Source organism: Anoplolepis gracilipes, chromosome 11 (genome assembly GCF_047496725.1).
Source record: "Anoplolepis gracilipes chromosome 11, ASM4749672v1, whole genome shotgun sequence".
Taxonomy (NCBI): domain Eukaryota; kingdom Metazoa; phylum Arthropoda; class Insecta; order Hymenoptera; family Formicidae; genus Anoplolepis; species Anoplolepis gracilipes.
The window spans coordinates 397,514-419,166 of NC_132980.1; the positions used below are offsets into that span (position 1 = coordinate 397,514).

The following is a 21,653-nucleotide window of genomic DNA, read 5'->3' on the forward strand; positions in this document are numbered from 1 at the left end:
GGTCACCTCAATTTTTTTAAATGGCACCCTAGTTTTTGTTACATATTCTTGTAGCTAACTTTGAGAGCTTTCCAAAACATTATGATAAAATGTTTTTTCATTAAACACTTTTCGAGTTATAAGGCTTCAAAGTTGCAATATTTTGACATAAAATACAAGATATCTCGTAAAATATTCATTGCTCGATTATCTTACCCTAATACTTTTATGCACAGAATAATGAGACAAATCAATTGGTGTAAAGAAAACACATAGTTATCTTTAAGAAAAAATCTGAATTTGCAACTAGCAGTTACACATTTTTACTTTAATATAATTATTTGTTTTAATTACGTTAATTGATTTGTCTCGTTATTCTGTGCATAAAAATATTAGGATAAGATAATCGAAAAATGAATATTTTACGAGATATCTTGTATTTTATGTCAAAATATTGCAACTTTGAAGCCTTATAACTCGAAAAGTGTTTAATGAAAAAACATTTTATCATAGTGTTTTGGAAAGCTCTCGAGATAAGCTACAAGAATATGGAAAAATATATAGGGTGTTCCTTTTAAGAAATTCAAAATGATCTTCACGTGACCTTCATGTGACTCTTCAAGGTCAAACTAATGGCACCATCTTATGTCTCCCTAGAAACTATACAACTTTTGTCTGAAACATTTTTTCGAATTTTCCATATTTTTCGAGATATTTCACTGGAGGAATTAAAATGGGATACCCTGTATATAACACACATATGATGTGAAAAAATATTATTGTATGCACTACACAAAAAATTAAAGGGCCACTTTCTTTCATATAAAAAAGACCAATTTTCAAGACCAATTTGCAACTTCCTTAAAAAATTAACGTGCAATAATCTTTGCGTATACATTGATTTTAATAATTTTATATGATTTATCAATTGTACGATCTAAAGATAACTTGCGTAAGCATCGCCAAACGGAGATACAGAGTTCCTAAGTCGAAATCTAGCCTCTGATCAATTAAAACTCGTTTGTTTGAATCTTTTGGATAAAGAGAATCATCTTTGTCGTATTGATTGGCCAGATACTTCATAATAGCACGACTGCAAAATATATGTAATTCTCAATAAGTAAACAATAAGTAAATAATAAATAAAAAAGATTAAAGGGGCATTTCTTCCATATAAAAAAAGACCAATTTTCAAGTAGTTGCAACTTTCTTCAAAATAATCGAAATAAAATCAATAAAAAAACGTTTTAAAACTTCAAGTTTCTAGTTTTAGAATCTTTAAATCGATTTCAATTCTTTCTATTTGTTACAAAATTACATTGTCTGAAAGTGACGTCCGTCGATTAAACAAATTTTTCAAAAGTTTGTTTAAGAATAGCAAAATAAAAATAAAATCCTAGCACGATTTCATTATTGGTATGTAAAAGCAGAGTTTTAGCTTTAATTTCTTTTTTTGAAATGTTCTGTGATTTCTTTTCGCCAAGATATTCATTATTAAAGCCAAATCGAGCTATTAACTTTGAACGCTTATAACTAGTGAAAAAATGATTTTACAATAATTATTAAAAAAGCAGTTTAAAGAGAAAAGTTAACACTTTAAAATGCTTTTATCGTTTTTTTCGATCATTATTCATTTTTTAAGCGTAATTGTTACTTAAAAATCAAGTAAAAGTTGCACTTTTATCTTTTCTTTTATTTAACTCAATGAAAGTTAACGAAAAAAACGCTAAAATTTTCATGAACTTTACAACATTTATGTACAAGTAAAAAGCATTCCAGTGACTCGTACAAAAGGCCAAAGTGTTAAATTTTTTTTTCTGTACATTTCAAGAACTTAAATTAATGATTATTGTACGTTTACTTTTTCACTAGTTATAACAGCGTTTAAAGTCAATAGCTCGATTTTGCTTTAATAATGAATATCTCGGCGAAAAGATTATAGAACATTTGTTAGAAAAAGAAATTAAAGCTAAAACTCTGTTCTTTAACACCCAATTAATAAAAATCGTGTTAGAATTTTTTTAATTCGGTATTCTTGGACAAACGTGTGAAAAAATTTGTTCAATCGACGGACGTCGCTTTCTTACAATGTAATTTTGTAACGAATAGAAAGAATTGAAATTCACTTAAGAATGTTTAGTACCTATTTTTAAAAATATAGAAATTTAATAAAATTTGCACAGATTGTTTTGATACATGTTCAGAGACTTATAAAAAACCTAGAGTTGATTCACTGAAGCAATCAAAAGTTATAAGGATTTTAATTTGCAATTAATTTACCCGTCGATATTATTATAAATATAATTATTTTGTGCATCTAATTATAAGTAAAAGTATTAATATAATTATAAATATAATTATTTATATAAATAAGTATAAATATTTCTGTCCTTTTTAGCCCTTAAATTGATACGATTACAGATTTTTTATCTTATAAAAAACCTGTGATCGTGTTGATTTAAGAGCTAAAACAGATAGAAATAATAATAGGAATTTATTCAAAATTTGCAAAAGAATAGTTCAAATATAGAGGAAATATTTAATCACATAATTTTGGTCAAGTACTGACTAGTTCAAAAGATATTGAATATAATTTTCTCAATTTCGTCCTATTATCCGAAATGACATATTATTTATTGTGAAAACGTGGCAACATAGCATTCAGCTGAGCCTTATTTTGACATTTTAAATAACCTTTTCATCTGAAGAAGTCTCTATATACAAACGTGTAAGCGAGAAGTGACTAGGCCTCATATGTCAATTTACAATTTGATCAACTTATGAAAAATTACCATGTTGCCACATTTCTTTCTTCTCGGAGAAATGACAAATTATTAAATTTATCAAAGAAATAGTTGAAAATCTTCTATATTTTGTCATTATTCACTATTATAATTTTTATTCTGACATTTTAAATTACTCTGTACGAGTAAATTCTTTTATTTTTATAATTCAAATTTTATGCTGTAATGTTGAAATCGAAGTACCGTCAATGATAAAAGTTTCTCATTATAATTTAAGAAACACGAAAATTTTCCGAAAAAATAGCAACAGAAGTTCCAAAATACATTTCTATACTCTAGCTATGAATAAAGAATAAGATTTTATGCAATCTTTATACTAATCATATATTAAGATATTCGAGAAAAGTATATATTTGTCAATTTCGATAACTTTTTGCTCCGATTGTAGGTGCTAAACATCCTTAAAGATTCTAAAATTAGAAACTTCAAGTTTTGAAAAGCTTTTTTATTGATCTTATTCCGATTATTTTTAAGGAAGTTGCAAATTGGTCTTTTTTTATATAGAAGAAAGTTGCCTTATAATTTTTTTACGTAGTGCATTATAAATTATATATATTATATATATATATATATATATATATATATATATATATATATAATATATATCTTTTACAAAGGTAAAAGTTATAAATTCTTACATCTCTGTGTTGGTCACTTAACAATGGAAAACTTTTAGCATAGTTTGAGGGGTCCTACCTTTGAGAATCTTGACCAAACTTGCGGCGTGGCTTTGTTATGAACAAAAAGTCTTTACGACAAGTGATCAAACCAAAATCTTCCTCTCTCCTCACTTGAAAATCCTGTTAACAGTAAATTCTACGTTATCAAGCACTGCAGAATTATATGTTATGTATAAGTACGCTCAGTCTCGAAAGTTGTATCAAGCATCAGTTAAGAATTAATATAATGAATTCGGTAAAGATTGCATTTCTTTCCACTATGTTCATTATAATCCTAATTTACTACTTGTATATTTTATTGATAATTTTTATAGAAATATATATTTATGTGCAAGAATTCATTTATATGTAAAAATTGGAAATATATAGAGAGAGATCATTGCTTGTACAAGTTTTTCATTAAGCGTCTTGGGGAGTAAACTTAAACTTTTATTTGAGTAATATAAAGTAATTTAAGTAATAATTTAAGTAATAGCATGAAAATTTTCATTTATGATGGTCGTATTTGATAATCACCGAAATACACAAAATGTAATCAAAAAAACTTTGAACTACAAAAAAATCTTCCCTTTTTCCACCTTCGATTTATGCATCAAATGTAATATATAAAATATATGTATAATGCTATATATTATATTAATGTCATTGCGTAAAAGTTATTCTTAGCATTCTTAAAAAATTACATAGATATATATTTTTTCTCAAATGCTTACTTAAATTGTACTTTATAACTTTTAGATATAAAAAAATAAAGAGCTATCTATCCATCTATTTCTAGTATAAAGGTCAGGCATCACTTACGTCTACAATACTGAAACATGTGTATATTGATTTATAAGAAGCTTGCAACCTTTCAGTTCAGTCTTTGCACGAATCCGGAATCGCACGTGCATTCGTTTTCGCGAAATATTTTACTCATGAAACAATTTGAAATTGATAACAAAGTGTGTGACTTGTAAGCCTATCTTACTAACATAAGTAAAAAAAACTTGTATACCTATAAAACAAATTGAATAGGCCAGCTATGTCTATACAACTGTATTATTTTCCTCCGAGTCCACCGTGTCGAGCCGTATTGCTCACAGCAGAAGCGATTGGCCTCGAAATGGAACTGATAATATTGAATCCGATGGCTGGTGAAACTTTGACACCGGAATATGAGCAGGTATAAAAATTGGCATTTCTATAAATTAACGGAAACAATAGATAAAATATAAATAAATAATAGATATAAATAATATTGTATACGAAATATTATTTTAATCTAAATTTAAAAAACATTAAAAAACAATATGTAAATTAGTTAATATATGGAACGCACAAGTCTCTTTTTTTTCTAGATAAATCCACAAAGAACAATTCCTTTTCTAATCGATGATGACCTCAAGATATCAGAAAGGTTTGTACAAACACTCGAATGACATCAACACATGTTTTTCTCTTTTGTTGATTAAAGTATGATGTTTTAGTCGAGCTATTATATCTTATTTGGTTGATCAGTACGGCGAAAATGATACATTATATCCGCGCAATCTAGGGGCACGTGCTCTAATCGATCAACGATTATACTTTGATCTTGGGCTTTTCGCCAGCGTGTTTGGTTATTACGTACGTAATATACATATAATTATTTTTAAATATATAGAACGACTGCAATCTCACGACAAGTTCTGTCACAGATGCCCGTGGTAAGAAAGGAGACTGATACGTACGACCTTACACAATATGAGAAAATGACGGAGGCCTTTCGAATCCTAGACAAGTTCCTCGAAGGCCATGATTACGTGACTGGGCATAATTTGACGATCGCTGATTTTTCCTTGGTCGCATCTGTTACTACAGCAGAGGTGGTATTTCGTTGGATGTTATGCAAAGTTAACAATCAACTATTTCTAGAGTAAATTATAACACGATAAGCTGTTGTATTAATCTTTTCACGTAACACATTGTTCTTTCATATTTTTTACAAATTATATCCAGGGTGTCCCATTTTAATTCCTCCAGTCGAATATCTCGAAAACCAAGTCTGGGAGAGAAAAATATTTCCGGCAAAAGTTGTATGGTTTCGAGGATACCATTGGTCTGACCTTTTGACCAAAAAATTGAGGCGACCTTTACGTGACCTTTAAATAACTCTTCAAAGTCAAACTAATGGCACCATCTTATGTCCCCCTAGAAACTTATGCAACTTTTGTCTGAAACATTTTTTCCATATTTTTCGAGATATTTCACTGGAGAAATTAAAATGGGACACCCTATATTGTTTTATATATTGTATCTCCTTCAATAATTTTATTGACCTTGGAATCTACAATTGATAATTTGATAATTATTATTACAATTCTACTTAAGATTTATCTTTAAGATCAATCTTCAGACTTATCAACAAACTTATTATGCTAGGCTTTGGGATTCAACTTGGAAGATTATGAAAATGTTTCTAATTGGTTGGAAAAAGTACAAACATTTGCACCCGGATACGAGAAGATTAATAGCGAGCCATGCGAAATGTTCAAAAAATTTGTAGAAGATTTATGTAATGAAGAAAAAGAAGAGGAAGAGAAAGAAGATGAAGAAAAAGAAGAAGAAGAAGAAAAAGAAGACGAAGAAAAAGAAGAAGAAGAAGAAAAAGCAGATGAAGAAAAAGAAGACGAAGAAAACGGAGACGAAGAAAAAAAAGATGAAGAAAAAGAAGAAGAGAAAGAAGAGGGAGAAGAAGAAAATGAATAATATATCAAATATATTATTTTTAATTGTGAATGCAAGGCATAGTGAATAAAATGTTACATAATTCTTTAATGCTATCAATTTAAATTTTAATTATACAACAATTGTAGAAAAAAGTAAGTTATTATAAAAAAACTTTATCTAAACTTTTTTGCAGATCTCTTTATTTTCTATAGATATAGGTATATATACTTTATGAATAAAAAATAACACAAAGAAAAGCAAATAAAAAGAAAATGATATCTGTAAGCACAGGATGAACTAAACTATAAATTAAATTATTATTATAATGATGATAAGTTGATATCATATTAACGAGTAAATGTAAAAATGATATTTATTTTGTTTTTTTTCGGATTTTTATTGAAAATTTAGATGGAAGACATAGTTGCCGACTGATGGTTCTTGCACACTTTTCAGTTCCCATTCAATGTATGGTATTTTACCTCTTATATCATACGTCGAACAGTGACCCATTGAAGATCACAAGACTCTGTATAAATAATTTCAAATCTATTTTTATGAGATAATTTGTTGCTTTATCTAATTGTTTACGTATATTCTACGTTAATTTTTTACTTATTATTTACATAAGTTTATCTCATTATTAATGCTCAATTTTTAAATATAATTTTAAAATATTGTTTAGTCTACAATATATTGTAACTTGTAATTATATTGAAAATTACTTTAAAAAATATATAATTTGTGCGAGTTTAAAATGGAAAAAAATGTCACAAAGGTATTTTTTCCTCCTACAACATCAATAAAAATTGCTAACTTACCGACACAAATACACATATATATCTGTATTATTTAATTAGGCATCTACATTATACATATAAACCAAGTGCATCTGGATTAATTTTTTTTAATTAATCACCAAACGAGGTATTGTTAAAAACAGCCCTATTTGAAAAAGCCACTATAAGTTAACGTTCTTTTAGAAATTATAAAACAATCAAAGTATTATAAAAATCATAGTATATAAATATCTTCTATGATTTTTTCGCGACCGGGAGTGTAAAGTGTCTCACGATCGTTGCATATACGATTAATCATAATTAATCATGTTTTTTGTGAGTAAATATGAGTGCTACGAAGAAACGGCAGAATGAGCAAAAGAGGAAAAGGAGATTTGGACAATGTACAGAGCAACAATATGCGGCGGTAAGTAATTTATAAAATATAAATTGATTGTATTTGCATTTAATTTGTCTTTGGCCTCTGTGTTTGTAACAAGTAATATTTGCATGGCATATATCTCATCTGGTATATTTATCTAAAACATTCTGCATCTTCTAAAAAAATATTAGTTTGCAGATTTTTTACACGTATAAGTAACTTGTAAATGATGTTGCAACACCTGAAATATAATAATGATTTACATTACATTATTGAATAATATAATACATATTAAATATTATAAATTTTGCAAAAATTTTAAGAATATTTAATAGACTATTTAGAATCATTTCAATTTATATTTGTATATAAATATATATATATTGTTATATAAAATGTATATTTGTATATAAAATAATTTTTAACATTATGATTAAAATATTTATGAAATATTTAAATTACCGATATCTAATATATTATACACAATATATGCGTGATATATATAGATTATCGATATACATATGTATGAGTTTTTATATGCACAATTTTTTTACAAAAGTTTATATATATTTTAAACAAACTTTTTTGAATTTTTAAATTATTTATTTTAAACATTTGTCTGAAAATTTGCAAATATTTGTATTTTATACAATAAATACAATATAAAGCAATATAATATAATGCAAGTTCTTTATTACCATTAAATTATTTTTTTTTATTTTAAAGAAAGGAATGAATTCAAATAAAATTCGATATACGTAGAACGATCGATTTTCGAATGCTTTGTGATAAAATATTCGTATTTGTTATTTTGGGGCCCATCAAGCCCACTTGATTGTGATAAAAATTTATCCATGGCTAGCATGGTTTAACAGTACCTTGTCGGTGATTTGATGCTAGGAATCTCTTCTATAATTATACTTTAAGTTTATATATCTCCTTCGCTCATTTGTCGTAACAGTGTAAAGTATGACATTGCAGTGCTTAGTATCTGTTGCATATATATATATAAATTAATAATTACTCTTATATCATATTATCGCATAAATTATATTATTCATAAGTAAAAATTGAAATAGCAAAATAAAATAAGATATAACGGATATTAAATATATCTTTTTATGTATTGACTTTCGTAGGAAAATTAGATATCTAAATACATAATAATTGTTCAGTTTTTAAAACTAATGCAAAATATCAAAGTGAGAATATGAGAATTTAATTTTTAGCCAAATAATTGACAATCAAAAAATTTTTATTTTTTTGTTTCCAACTTGTTGGCATCTAAAATTACTTAAATTAATTATTATGAAATAGTTTAGAATGATTAGAATATTGGAAAAAACTAATTGTTTTATAAAAATCTAATTTATTGATATAAAGCTATAAAAAGAAATTTTGCTTTATAATTTAGATTATTATTTATATAAAAATAAAAAAAGTTCATCGTTTACAATAAAAATTATTTATAATAGCGACCATTCCGTCGATAATAATTTTCACCTATCTTAATAAAGTTGAAAGTATTAATTTACATTAATCTTGTTTTGATCCGTGATACATAAATCTCGAGATGTAAATTAATTTATTAATTGAAGAAAAGGAAAAAACGATATGTTCTCTCTATAATATAATTATTAAAAATGAAACATGCTTTTATTTTCTTGGATAATTAATTGCCTATTTCAGAAACTTATTTTCTACTTGTTGCGAGTTATAAATTTAACAAATTTAAATGAGGTAAGTGCTCAGACTGTTGCTACTATGGATACTATCCTGCTTTTTTATTGATTATTTTACAATGAGACAAAAATAAGTGTGATTTGTTTAAGATTGCATCAAAAAGATAGCGCGGCGCTACTTACAATTTACAATAAATAAATTTTTTTGTCGGGAAAGAAAAAAATTTATCAAATCACACTTACCCCGGTAAAAGTGTCCAAAGACATAACCCCGAATCTCCCAGCAGTTAATGTACATGGTCGACGTGCTCTGATCATGATTATAATTAATCCACTTTTTACTGCTTTTCCTGGACCATTATTTGGTAAGAGATACCACTTGGAGTTATAAGCGGCATCGGAGACAGCTGTGCTTTGCACGATTATGTCATTACACGTCCATGTATAAATAAGTAACTGGGTAAGAGCGCCCATAAAATGGAAGGCAAAAATACACTTTCTAATAGCTATCTCCGTCGCCTGCAAAAAAATGTTTTGCAAAAAATTTTAGGAGGAAAAACACTCTTAGTAAAAGAAAATCCTTTACACTATTTTACTTTCATTTCTAGCAACTGTGATAAAATGCAGCGATTAATTTGAATTATTAAAAATAAATATATACCAAAAATATATGTTGATTTTCATAAATTTTCAAGATATTCAATTTTTTCCCTTTATTATGGTTATACAATATTTTTAAAAAATTTTTAAATATGTTTATCTTTTTAGACACATATTAATAACTGTGAGACTGTTAGACTTATAAATTATAACAGTTGTAAACAAATCAGTGAGAATTGAGAAAACATTAAATTTTAATATAAAATACAGTAATTTCACAAAAATGCGTTGCAGTAAAGTAAAATATAATAAAATTAATCGGTAAAAAAATACAACGAGATATAAAACAAAGCAAAAATTAAAATTCAAAGGCTTACGAGAAACTGGAATCCACCAACGCAAATAACTATACTGGATAGCAGCAATTGTCCGAGAAGTATAATAGCGAACACACGTTGCATGTTATGCACGTAATGTATGAGCATGATATGCTTCTGCACACAATCTTGTAAATTTCTAAATGTTAACATCGCCATGTCCGTTTCAGACACGTGCTTCTGGCCGATCACGTTATTGATGCAATCTTCAACGACCATTTCCACTTTATGGGCCAAAATTTTGAATTGCGCAGCCGTATGGAGATTAAACGTACTCACGAAATTGTCAAAGCAGCAAGTACATAAACCCGAATGCATCGTCGAAAGTGACTACAAGATGACAAGATGATAATGAAATTTAGATTTTAGTATGATTGAAAAAAGCTAGTAATGTAAATAAACTAGCGAAATTTAACATGGTTGAATGTGTGTTTAATTAATATTTATATACATATATTCATTATATTCACAGTGCTAATAAAATTAAATTAATATAATTAATTATAAATTATGTATAATACACTATACATTTGTGTGTGTGTGTTGTGTGTACACATTCGATTCTCCTCAGTCAAATGCACACGTATCAATGAATTTTAAACTTGATTTTATTATAAATAAGCAAATAAAAAAAGTATAAATATTTGAATTACTTAAGAGAATTATTATTGTAAAAATTAATATGTCAAAGAAGAAAATAAGTTAAATTAAATTTTAAATTTAAAAGATATTTAAAGAGAGATAATTGCAAATTTGAAGGACTCGATTCAATTTTAAAGTAACGTTTTGTGAAATGTTTAATAAATACAATATATAAATATTATATACATTAAATTTAAAAAATTATTTTTTATCCACTATTACCTGTATAACATAAGTAACCTCGTAATATGGTGAGTGATATGGAAAATTGATCCACAATTTAAATGGTAAAATCTTCTCTGTTTCGTTCGTCCCTTGATCTTCTATTTATAAAAAGTAAAAGAAATCTCCTTTGCTGTACAGCATCGTTTTACGTAAAAAATTTGAAAGATAACGTATGTCAATGCGGCACAAGCAATAACCGTAATTATACCGAAAATAGGTGCGAAGATGTAATTGAATGTCGCAATGAAAACAATCAATGTAAAAGTGTAGACCATAATCATCCCTAATCTGTCGTACCCTTTCATAATTTTGGTACCAATTTCATTGTAAGTGACATTCCAAAAGTTCTTTTCAGCGAAATTGATCAAATCCATTATCATATCGCGATAGAACATGAAGCTACCCAACTTTACTAGTATCATTATTAACAGCAACGTTGCGCACAAATTGGATGTAACAGCCTACGAGTAATAAAATCGTGAAAAATTGATTATAAGTAAACGTATGTTATTTCACATAAATACTACATGATGCGTATGTGTGTAAACGAATAAATGTTAAGGACAAGATAATTGAACAACTTGTGAAAATAAATTCTAGCAAGAGTAAGGAAACAGTTTATGCAGATTGTGCGGAAAGGAAGCGAAATCGATTAAATATACGTGGTAAAAGATTTAAAATAAATATCAAGAAATACAATTATTAGCACATATTCGTTTCACAAATGTTTCACAAATGTTTCTGCGAAACGTTTTAGAACAGGCTTTTGAAAACGTTTCTGATTGGTTAAAATGTCCACTTAAATAAAAAACGTTAAGGGAAACGTCATTTTCTAACAAAAAAAACGTTTAAGAAACTGTCAAAATACGATTTTTTTCCTCTATTTGTGAAAAATTTGTTTATCCGCAGATTCAATAAAATAATACAAATATGGATGAAATCAATTTAATTTTCACCATGTTCTGAATCTCTTGTCGAGATTACATCAGAAGATAAACTGACAAAAAAGACATAATTTAAATTATACTTTTAGTACCTGTTCTTTTAGGCTTTATATACATGTTATGAAAACTTGAATACGAGTTAAGTCTGAACACGCCACGTAGCGGCAAACAAAAGAACACGTATATTATAAAATACATCTTTTTTGTCTTGTCGAAAAGATAATCAAAAAGATATCTTTTCGTCGACTTAAAGTAATTATGACTTTTAGAAGACTTCTTTTAGACATTTTTTAGTTTTCTGTGCTATCTGGGGATCCTCTTAATAAGTACAGTCTTAATAATATGTATATATAAAATTTTGTATAAAAAATTAATTTTTGTTCTATTTATAGAAACGTAAAAAATACGTTTCTTAAAGCATGATTTTAAAAATGTTTTTGTGGAAACGTTTCTTATTGGTGCTTGACGGTTAAAAAATATTGGATACGTTTAGAAAACGTTTATAAAACGAACATGTGCTACCTGGGATTAGGCTACTTTACCCTATATAAAAATAAAAATAAAACTAAATGAAACGATACAATTTTTGCTTCTACCACTTGTCTAGGAAAAACTGTGCGAAAAACGTCATGTGCGAGAGAAACGTCACTTACGTAAAAGTCGCCTATGCAGTGATACAGATCGACGCCCTCGACGATAATGGCAAAGACAATCGCCCAAACGGCATAGCTAAACGCGACGCGCAGGAACAGTTGTTCCCGCGGTGTCTTGACGTACCAGAGACCTACCATTTTCATGAACACCCGGGTAATACTCACCGATCGGTACTCCTTACTTCCTGTCATGCCGAAACTCGTGATTTTCTTACGCCACCGTGGCCCTAAGTAGATTCGAATAGCCGAACTACATCTTGGTGCAAGTGGAAGTCTATTATTCTAACAGACAGAAAATTGGTGCGCACTTATCTCATACTAGTAATAGGCTACAATCATACGCGTCGCTATTGTTAAGACGATCAATCAATAATGCATATATGTATTCCATCTTCGCTGCATGACACTGCATAGTTTGCTTTCTTCGCTTTCCGCTTTAGTAACCAGACTACGAGCTCTATCGTAAACTCAATGTCTATTTGCAACTGTATTGTGTAAAAATAGCACAGGTAATTAAACTCTTTTTTTAATCAGATTTAGTGATTAGTTATTGTCTGATAAATAATTGTGGGTGTGTATGTGTGCTTAGCTTTGTGTCTAACTATATATCGTGAAATAGATAGGCTGTAGGAAGGTCATTGAAAGAAAATCTGAATTTTATTAACTAAAGGAATCTTGCAAAAATCTTTAGTTTTGTCAATTATTTACAAAAAATATAATTATACCTTTTTCGTTTGCGTAGGTATATATAAAATATTTTGAATTTCTCTTTCTTTTAGTTTGTTCTTTTTATTATATTTAAAAAAGTATATTTTAAATTTTATATAAATCCTTATATATATATATATATATATATATATATATATTGTTATTAAAAATATATCTTTTTCTAAAGATTTATTTTATTTTATTCCTTTTTGTTTAATGCTCTATAATAATTTGTTGTTTAATATTAATAATTTTTAAATATATGACTTTATAATAGGTTTTATGAAAAACCTTATAACTTTATAATAGATAATTTGATCATAAAAATTAGTCACAATTTAAATCATATAATTTAGGTTTTTACTATTTCACAAATTATACAGATATAGGTACAAATGACAAATGTGTAGACATTTCAATGAATGCTTGAGTTAGTTATTGCCGTGAAAAACGTTACTGACTAAATAATCCCTCTTTAAAAACGGCATGTTTACATTATTATCCTTTTCCATGATGCTGATTGGTTATTAAATTAAATTAATAATTATCCTCATTTTTTGGATGACATTTTGGAAAGACCTCTTACCGGGCAATCATATAAATGTGTGATAAGTAATTAACATTGTTAATAAATAAAACTCTTTAAAAATTAGTAGAATATGATGGAAGGAAAATTATTTCAAAAAATTATAAAAATTATAATGGACTAAACGTCCGTTCGAAATTTATTTTTCATACGTCCGTATAAAGATATATCTATTGTAAATCTCGAGACGTAGCTGGGTCATTGATAAGAATGCTGAGTTGTACACGAGACATAAAGAAATTATTAACATTTTAGCACTAAAACTAATTAAAGCCACAATTATCGCCATTTTTCATATGACATTTCGAGCAAAGACCCAAAAGTATATCTTTCACTGAGAATCATATAAATGTATAAGAAATAATTAACTCTGTTAATAAATAAGAAACTCTTTAGAAATCAATAGAGTACGATCAAAAGTATAGAAAAATTATTATGAACGACGCATTTGACAATTTACATATTAAGTGTGTGTAATTTTAATTTAGTTGATTTTGAAAAAAATGAAAACTAGACTTAATAATACATATATATATATAAACATATAATACAAAATATAATAAATATCCCGCGCATATTGTACGTTTATAAAGTTCTAATGTTAATTTAAATTAAGACTCTTTAGATATTTATATACACACATATCTAAATCGTAAAAAATTTCCAACAATATTTGATTATTTAGTGTAATTTTTATTATGTAAAAAAAAAACAAATATTCCAAAAAAATAAGAGAAATTCAGTTTAATTTAGATTATTTTTTTAATTAGATGTAATACATTCTTTTTTTATAATTTGCAACCAATAACCAAATGGAATGCTTTCCTTACAATTGCTAACATAAAAAAATTAGTAATGTAGAATCTGATCCAAAAATTAGTTGTTATTAACATCTGCTTAGATAATTTGTAATTAAATAAGACTGTATTTTATATAACATTTTGTGTATCGTTTTATTGTATAAATGAATTTTTAGTACGATAAGTGATATGAAAATTTGAATCGCAAATTTGAATAAACAGAATTGATAGACTCTTCTCCGTTTTGTTCCTTCATTGATTTTCTATTTACAAAATATCTCTTTCGACATTGTACATCAGTATCGCTTTACGAGAACGTTTAAGAGATAGTGTTCGTCAATATGGCGTAGACGGAAACGAAAGCTAATATATATATACTGAAGAAAGATGCGAAAATTCAAGTCATAGTCATTTTCGATGATCATATCCTTTCAAAAATCGAATACCTATTTTTGTCGCGTAAGTAATACTTTAAAGATGTTTAGCACCTACAATTGGAACAAAAAGTAGTCGAAATTGACGAATATATACTTTTCTCATATATCTTAATATATGATTATTATAAAGATTGCATAAAATCTTATTATTTATTCATAGCTAAAGTGTAGAAATGTATTTTCGAACTTCTGTTACTTTTTTTCGGAGAATTTTCGTGTTTCTTAAATTATAATGAGAAACTTTTATCATTGACGGTACCTCGATTTCAACATTACAGCACAAAATTTGAATTATAAAAATAAAAGAAGTTACTCGTACAGAGTAACTTTCTTTAATTTAAAATGTCAGAATAAAAATTATAATAGTGAATAATGACAAAATATAGAAGATTTTCAACTATTTCTTTGATAAATTTAATAATTTGTCATTTCTCCGAGAAGAAAGAAATGTGGCAACATGGTAATTTTTCATAAGTTGATCAAATTGCAAATTGACATATGAGACCTAGCGGCTTCTCGCTTACACGTTTGTATATAGAGGCTTCTTCAGATGAAAAGATAGGTCATTTAAAATGTCAAAAGAAAGCTCAGCTGAATGCTATGTTGCCACGTTTTCACAATAAATAATATATCATCTCGGATAATAGGACGAAATTGAGAAAATTATATTTAATATCTTTTGAACCAGTCAGTACTTGACCAAAATTATGTAATCAAATATTTCCTCTATATTTAAACTATACTTTTGCAAATTTTGAATAAATTCCTATTATTATTTCTATCTATTTTAGCTCTTAAATCAACACGATCACAGGTTTTTTATAAGATAGAAAATCTGTAATCGTATGATTTTAAGGGCTAAAAAGGACAGAAATAATTATATTTATACTTATTTATGTAAATAATTATATTTATAATTATATTAATACTTTTACTTATAATTAGATGCACAAAATAATTATATTTATAATAATATCGAAGGGGAAATTCATTGCAAATTAAAATCCTTATAACTTTTGATTGCTTCAGTGAATCAACTCTAGGTTTTTTTTATAAGTCTCTGAACATGTATCAGAACAATCTGTGCAAATTTTATTAAATTCCTATATTTTTTAAAATAAGTACTAATCATCCTTAAAAATTTCTATCAATAAAATAAAATAAATTCATTATTGCATCACGTTAGAACACAAAAGTCACAATTCCACACACGTTGAGCATGACACTTTTTGAGTGATAAAACTGCTAAGAGAACTAATTGTAAATAAACGTACCTTGTCCCTAGATTCCTTCTATCCCGAAATAAATGGTAAAATACAGAATAAAATAAATTGCACGTTTTGCAACATCAAAATAAATTAAAAAATACAATTCTTATTTCCGTTTGTCAAAGAAGAGTCGTATACCTTTGTTAACATTGACTTTACTTTTACGTAATATAATTTTAAATGAGAATGGTGAAGTTAATTATCCAAATAGCATAACCGAATGCGGCGTGCAAGTGTATAGCCGTTCCTTCAGTACTTCAATGTATATTAAAGATCGCCCAATTTTTTTATAAAAACCTATAATACTGACTGATCGGTACTTCTTACCTCATGTGCCAAATCGTAATTTTTTTGACGCCTTGCCTTACGATCCTAAGTACATTCGAATGACGGAGCTATCTCGCCGTAAATGGAAGCCCATTATGCTAACAGGCAGGAAAATTGACGCGAGCTTACCACGTGCTGGTGACAAGCTACCATAGTGCGTCTTGCTAAAGCGATCAATCGATGATGCATATATTAGTTTTGATCTCCCCACTGTGGACATTAAGCTTTTTCTCTTTGCCGTCAATCGAGCCATCGAATCTCATCGCAAATTGGATGTTCACTTACAATGCAAAACAGAGTGATAAACCAGTTACATTTGTAAATAAAATTTACGTGATTAATCGATTAGATCGTAAGAAAGCTTTTTTATATATATCGTGGGCAAATGATTACTTTAGGAAAATAGCTTTCGATTAGGCAAATGCTATCTGGCTGGTCAAATGGCTCCCATTTGTTTATTTGTATTCAAACGCTATTTTCTTAGGCAAACATTTGTCTAAACACTATTTAGGAAAATAGAAATAAAGATTATTTTGTAAACCAAAAGTTGTAAAATATTTACAATATTTCTTTTGGAAAAAATACCATGTTTCGTTTTTCAGAAAACTCAAACAATCCTTTTGGTCAACTGTATAATATACATATAATACATATGTACATTTTATATATTATATAAACATATGTTATTGTACATAAAATCTAAAATAATGCACGAGTCTACAGTATAAGGTATTTCTGGTCAAAACTTAAATATTTTTATACTGTGACTGTAAATATAATATTTCTAAACATTTCTTCAAAATTTATTGCCTAAATAGTTTTAAATTTCCTATATTCTCAATTCTTTATCCCTTCCGCGAGAAATTTGCGAAGCAAAGTAAAATAGGATACTGCGCTGCTCAACACCTGAAAGAAAACTTAGATTAGATATCGCATGTTTACGCGTGATTTACAGCTACATATATTTATCTGTATAATCGCACAATTTTTATATCAGACTTACCGTCGTAAACGTTTCGAGGGATACCGGGAAGAACCCACCGGCGGATATGGAGCAAGGATGCGTTGCTCGCATCATGATCATCAGAACAGCATTTCTGACGCCTTTGTTATCCTTGTGGGATAAAACTTGCCAATTGACATTGTACGCCGCGTCTCCTATCGCGCGACTCTCGGTTATCAAATCGTTGGACGTCGACGTAACCAGGAACAGTTGGAAGAAACATGCGATTGCATGGGCGATAAATATCATTCGTCTGACGACCGTACCTCGGCCCTTTTTCAACAGAAATACGTCAAAAAAGATCAACGAGCCACGTAACATAGAGATTTATATTGTATTTGTATTGTATTGTATTTGGTTTCTCCCGGACTCCCCTAAGGGTTTGCCGTGTAAATCAACCTCTTACAACCCTCCTATACCCACCCCCTTCCTATACAACCATCTGGCTTATTCCTCTAACATCAACCGCAGAGTACGTCTATCTACAGTCAATGGAATCTACTGTTTTAATGCCGGTTCCAAACGGCCTAGATAGAGGAAATTTTTGTGGCAAGATACTTTTCGGTGGGTTGCCATTTCCATCCGAGAGGTGGCGATCAAATAAAATGGAAGAAAAATTTGAAATTTCTGGTCGGATTTGAACCCGAGATCTTAGGCACAGAAAGCAGACGCACAACTCACTGTGCCAGAATCGCACACAGATAAAGATTGATATTTTATCTATTTTTTTTTCTCTTCTCAGCTCCTTCTTTTTCTACACAAACACTCTCTCTCTCTCTCTCTCTCTCTCTCTCTCTCTCTCTCTCTCTCTCTCGCACAATAAGCACACATATTTTATATACTTACCAAAAATATTTGCAAACCCGAGACGCAAAGCAAGACGGCGGATACCATGAGCTGACAGAGGGTAGTATACATGAAGAGACGTTCCATTTGTTCACTGTACCAGATTAACTTGTGATGTACCATGACGCAATCTATAATTTCTTCGTATACTTGGTTTTTTCTTTTCTGACTGACCAATTCTACGGTTCCTTCTCGTTCGACTTTCTGGATAATGGTTTCCAAACGATGCTGAAGCATTTTAAATTGAGCAGCGGTGTGCATGTTTAGCAGACCTAAGAGATTATCGAAGCAACAGAAGCATAGGCCCGAGTGAATTAGCGCTACAGTCTGTAAAATCATATGTAGATTTAGGGAAAAAGAGATTGCGCTATATTTAACAAAGAACAATTGAAATTATACAAGTAGGTGACATAGCTAACACGTCGGATGTGCAACGTTATGGTTTCCGTTAATTCTCTTCAAAATATAATTAAAAAATTACGCACGCTCGAATCTAGAGTGATAAATAATATTATAAGATGTTTGCTGGAAAATTAATTCAGACTCTAATATCTCTATATAATAAGCAGGTGCATAAATACGCTGGGTTACCTCAAAAAAAAAAAGTATTTCATAGTTAGGCGAGACGTTTGTCGGAATTCCGACCCAGATATTAAAAATGAGTATTCTCTCGCTTTCGTTTTTCCCCCTATTTTCTATAAAAAAAAATGTAACATGGGAGATAAATAAGATATCCGTTCGCGTAATGAATGCTACAAAAAAAAAAAAAAAGAATAATTGAGAACACGAGAGATCTGCACTATTTTGTTCTCTACAAACGGATGATGCAAATGTAAAATACCGATTATAGGTGCCAGCAAATACGTGAAAACGGCTCCTTGAACGAAGAACGTAAACGTGAACAATAATATTAGTCCCCTTTTATCGATCTTTTCCATAAGCCTGGTGCCAAACGCATCGTACTGAACGTACCAAAAGTTGTCTTCGGTGTATTTCAGCATTTTCAGCATTTCTTTCCGATGACGAAGAAAAAAGCATACTTTTAATAAAATTATAACCACTGGCGTAGCAGTGCAAGCAGTGTATGCGATAGCCTAATATATAGATATAGTTTTTTATTTTTGTTATTAATATCTAGTTTCTAATACAAAAAAAAAAAAAAAAAAAAAAGATAAAATATAAAAATGAGCATAAAAATAATTTGTATATAAAATTTAAAAATTAACTAAATATACTACGGAAAAAAATTAAAGGGCCGCTTTCTTCCATCTAAAAAAGGCCAATTTTCAAGTAGTTACAACTTTCTTAAAAATAATTGGAGCAAAATTAATAAAAAGCGTTTCAAAGCTTCAAGTTTCTAGTTTTAGAATTTTTAAATGAATTTTAATTCTTTCTATTTGTTATAAAATTACATTGTAATGAAGAATATTAAATTTAAAAAAATCTTAGCACGATTTTATTAATTGAATTAATTTTATTAAAGAGCAGAGTTTTAGCTTTAATTTCTTTTTTTAACAAATGTTCTCTGATTTTTTTTCGCCGAGATATTCATTATGAAAGCAAAATTGAACTATTGACTTTGAACGCTTATAACTAGTGAAAAAATGATCGTACAATAAATTTAAGTTTTTGAAATGTATAAAAAAAATTTCGGCCTTTTGTACGAGTAACTGGAATGTTTTTTTTTTGTAAATGTTGTAGAGTTTACGAAAATTTTAGCGTTTTTTCGTTAACTTTCATTAATTTAAGTAAAAAAACATAAAGGTGCAATTTTTACTTGATTTTTAACAATTACGCTTGAAAAATAAATAATAATTAAAAAAAAAAGTATTAGAAGTAATTTAAAGTGTTAATTTTTCTTTAAAATATTTTTTTAACGGTATTCTCGAACAAATTTCGCTTTCTTACAATGTAATTTTCTTATTAAATACAAATAGAAAAAAGTTGCAATTCATTTAAAGATTCTAAAACTTGAAGCTTTAAAACACTTTTTTATCGATCTTATTCCGATTATTTTTAAGCAAGTTGCAACTAATTGAAAATTAGCCTTTATATGGAAGAAAATGGCCCTTTAATTTCTTGTGTAGTGTATATTAAACTTGTTATTAAAAAATACGATTACTTTATCTCGATTTCCTGATTTTTTTCGATTTTATCCGTCGCGATAAAAGAATTTACATTTGGATTTAACAAGAGTTTTGGTACTCACTAAAAAGTCGCCTGTACCCAAGTACAATTCGGTTGATTCTATCCATAAAGCTAAAGCAACCGCGAATAATGTATAGACCAAAATTCCGTTCAAAAGTAATCTTTCCTTTTTTGACTCGGCAGGCCAGAAGCCGATAGTTTTCATTAAAATTCTCGTCATTCGTATCGACAGATATTTATCCGGCTTTCTCATCGTTATCGTTTACCAACCGTCACTTTCACGTTTATCCTGTATTAACGAGATTCGTGGTATCACACGTTGCAATAATAGATATAGAGATACGTAATAACGGTATAAGTGCCACGGCAATTGCACGATCTTTGATCTAGTTATTTCTCCTCCTCTATAATCTTGTTCGCCTATCACGCTATATAGGAGAAAGTATCATTAGGAGGATTGCGTTATTACAGACCACACGCCCTTCGCCCTCCTCGCGGAAAAGAATATGTAATGTAATAATGTAAAGATATGTGTATGTTTGAATTATATATCTGAATAATAAAAAAACGCATCGATATAAAGACGTGCATTCTTTAATCTTTTTTTCTACAGCTGTTATATTCACAAGATTCTAAAAAAAGATTTGCATAGAAGAGTGGAGATTACGAAAGAAAGAAAGGAATAAAGAAATGCTACGCTGCGTTGGTAAAGGTTGCGAAAAAATGTCAGTCAAAGATCGTCGTCGCTAAGTTACATTCCGTCTCCGTATGTTATTCAGTTCTGACACGTATCATATATTATTAACATTTCGTGCAACGGAACAGTACTTGCGTAATTTAAATTCTTTTAAGTCAACAAACACGTACCCAAGTAGCACAAATACGTTTCAAAAACGTGTCACAAATGTTTTTGCGAAACGTTTTAGAAACCGGCTTTTAAAAACGTTTCTGATTGGTTAAAATGTCTACTTAAAAAATGTTAAGGGAAACGTCATTTTCTAACAAAAAAAAATTTAAGAAACTGTCAAAATACGGTTTTTTTTCCTCTATTTGTGAAAAATTTGTTTATCCACAAATTCAATGAAATAATGC

General features: G+C 28.6%; 2 protein-coding genes across 2 annotated transcripts; one reads left to right on the forward strand and one right to left on the reverse strand.

The window, feature by feature from the left end:
* The first annotated feature begins 4,330 nt into the window (after positions 1 to 4,330).
* On the forward strand, positions 4,331 to 6,232 carry LOC140671370 (glutathione S-transferase 1-1-like). Its single transcript, XM_072902618.1, has 5 exons — positions 4,331 to 4,628; positions 4,804 to 4,862; positions 4,933 to 5,071; positions 5,143 to 5,310; positions 5,867 to 6,232. Exons 1-5 carry the CDS (start codon positions 4,488 to 4,490, stop codon positions 6,191 to 6,193), a joined length of 834 nt encoding a protein of 277 aa, XP_072758719.1. The 5' UTR covers positions 4,331 to 4,487; the 3' UTR covers positions 6,194 to 6,232.
* Positions 6,233 to 7,400: 1,168 nt separating this feature from the next.
* LOC140671313 (uncharacterized) lies at positions 7,401 to 21,079 on the reverse strand. Its single transcript, XM_072902571.1, has 13 exons — positions 20,623 to 21,079; positions 19,255 to 19,507; positions 19,005 to 19,108; positions 18,414 to 18,740; positions 17,568 to 17,840; positions 17,423 to 17,470; positions 12,439 to 12,720; positions 11,050 to 11,302; positions 10,839 to 10,939; positions 9,975 to 10,304; positions 9,241 to 9,516; positions 8,194 to 8,306; positions 7,401 to 7,556 (listed from the first exon to the last, which is right to left on the reverse strand). Exons 1-12 carry the CDS (start codon positions 20,812 to 20,814, stop codon positions 8,244 to 8,246), a joined length of 2,502 nt encoding a protein of 833 aa, XP_072758672.1. The 5' UTR covers positions 20,815 to 21,079; the 3' UTR covers positions 7,401 to 7,556; positions 8,194 to 8,243.
* Positions 21,080 to 21,653: the final 574 nt, after the last annotated feature.

Coding starts and splice junctions, on each gene's coding strand:
- LOC140671370 (XM_072902618.1), top strand. CDS start 4,488: ATGTCTATACAACTGTATTATTTTCCTCCGAGTCCACCGTGTCGAGCC. Junction 4,863..4,932: donor GACCTCAAGATATCAGAAAG/GTTTGTACAAAC, acceptor ATGATGTTTTAG/TCGAGCTATTATATCTTATT. Junction 5,311..5,866: donor CATCTGTTACTACAGCAGAG/GTGGTATTTCGT, acceptor TTATTATGCTAG/GCTTTGGGATTCAACTTGGA.
- LOC140671313 (XM_072902571.1), bottom strand. CDS start 20,814: ATGAGAAAGCCGGATAAATATCTGTCGATACGAATGACGAGAATTTTA. Junction 18,741..19,004: donor AAATACTTTTTTTTTTTGAG/GTAACCCAGCGT, acceptor ATGATTTTACAG/ACTGTAGCGCTAATTCACTC. Junction 10,940..11,049: donor CATCTTCGCACCTATTTTCG/GTATAATTACGG, acceptor TTTTATAAATAG/AAGATCAAGGGACGAACGAA.